The sequence below is a fragment of the Palaemon carinicauda genome, chromosome 20 (assembly GCF_036898095.1).
Source record: "Palaemon carinicauda isolate YSFRI2023 chromosome 20, ASM3689809v2, whole genome shotgun sequence".
Taxonomy (NCBI): Eukaryota; Metazoa; Arthropoda; class Malacostraca; order Decapoda; family Palaemonidae; genus Palaemon; species Palaemon carinicauda.
Genome location: NC_090744.1, coordinates 33,370,748 through 33,371,979, shown reverse-complemented (window position 1 = coordinate 33,371,979; position 1,232 = coordinate 33,370,748). Strand labels below are relative to the sequence as shown.

The following is a 1,232-nucleotide window of genomic DNA, read 5'->3' as shown; positions in this document are numbered from 1 at the left end:
CTACAAGAAAGAATTTTATCCTTAAGATCGTCATTACCTATTGTTATTAATGGCGGTCATTGCGCCACCTTTTTTCAAACAAAGAACCCACCAGCAAGGACTGGGTCAACAGGCCATAAGCTTTGGGACCCTACTCAGAGTCTCACTCCCCCCTCCCCCCTCCAACCATCCTATACCAGTCTACCCTCCTTGAGGTCTCATTTCCAGACATCCTTTACGAACCACGTGGTGACGTCGAGATTCCAGGAGAAAGAGGAGGCCTATTGATGGGGGTGTTGGGACACATGACAAGGCCTGGCCAGTGGGACAACAGTCAGGCCAATTTCCCCCGCCCCCCACTTGGGGGCAAAAGGGAGCTCAGTCGGCCTAGGAGCGGCTGGGCATCGTCCTTCGCTAACCCAGCCTCCGTGAGAGAAGCATCACCTCTCCGCCCTCAAGATCTCAGGGAGGCAGGACCTGTGCATACCCTCCACAAGGGAGGAACCAGAGTCCTTTTTACTAAGGTAAGGTGTCTGATTTTGAGATCCTCATCATCCTTACCCAACCTTCCATCACTTCCTAATCACATCCCATTTTTTCCTTTTATCCTTTAAAGAAAGATCCTACCCACTAAACCTTTTATCCTATTCCCTATATCCCAACCACGAATGCCGTTTGCTCCTAACCTTAATTAATTCACCCTATGACAGTGTTGATTCCATGTGTAGTGTTTAAATCCCTAAGCTTTGCACTTTCATTTTATTTGCTTAAAAGTTTTAACCACACGTTTTCGTGTTCCCAGCCAGTAGAAGTAAGTGTTTGGTAAATATTTTAATTTATTTCCCTTTCCAGGGAATGTGATTGCTGTGCTGAATCATCATCCACGGTCCATCAAACTCCATGCGAAGCACATAGTGGCTTAAATTAAAATATAGTTATCTGTTGTGCTCCCCTTTTCATTAATTCTTATTTAAAGATTGTAAATACATCTATTTTGTCGGTATTCTTTGTCTTATTGCCGAGTGAGGACCTTTCCATTATTCTTTTCCTTTGTTATTGCCCTGAGTTCCTTTAGCAAGGCCGCACATCACAGCACGGGCGCGTAACACTATATATTGCACATAAACTAATAACTGAGGAAGATTACCTATATATGTTGATTCATCAACTACTAATGTGAAGAGATCAAGTGGAGAAGTACAGTAGGGTTTAAAAGCGTTGTAATTTCCGAGGATTTAACTCCCTTATCTTCG

At 43.9% G+C, this 1,232-nt stretch overlaps 1 protein-coding gene across 1 annotated transcript in view; it reads left to right on the top strand.

Moving 5' to 3' along the window:
* LOC137659720 (uncharacterized) overlaps positions 1 to 902 on the top strand; it is a 6,105-nt gene extending 5,203 nt beyond the window's left edge. The window contains exon 2 of the mRNA XM_068394539.1: positions 832 to 902. Within this exon, the coding sequence (XP_068250640.1) occupies positions 832 to 902 (71 nt within the window). The remainder of the gene's footprint in view (positions 1 to 831) is intronic.
* Positions 903 to 1,232: the final 330 nt, after the last annotated feature.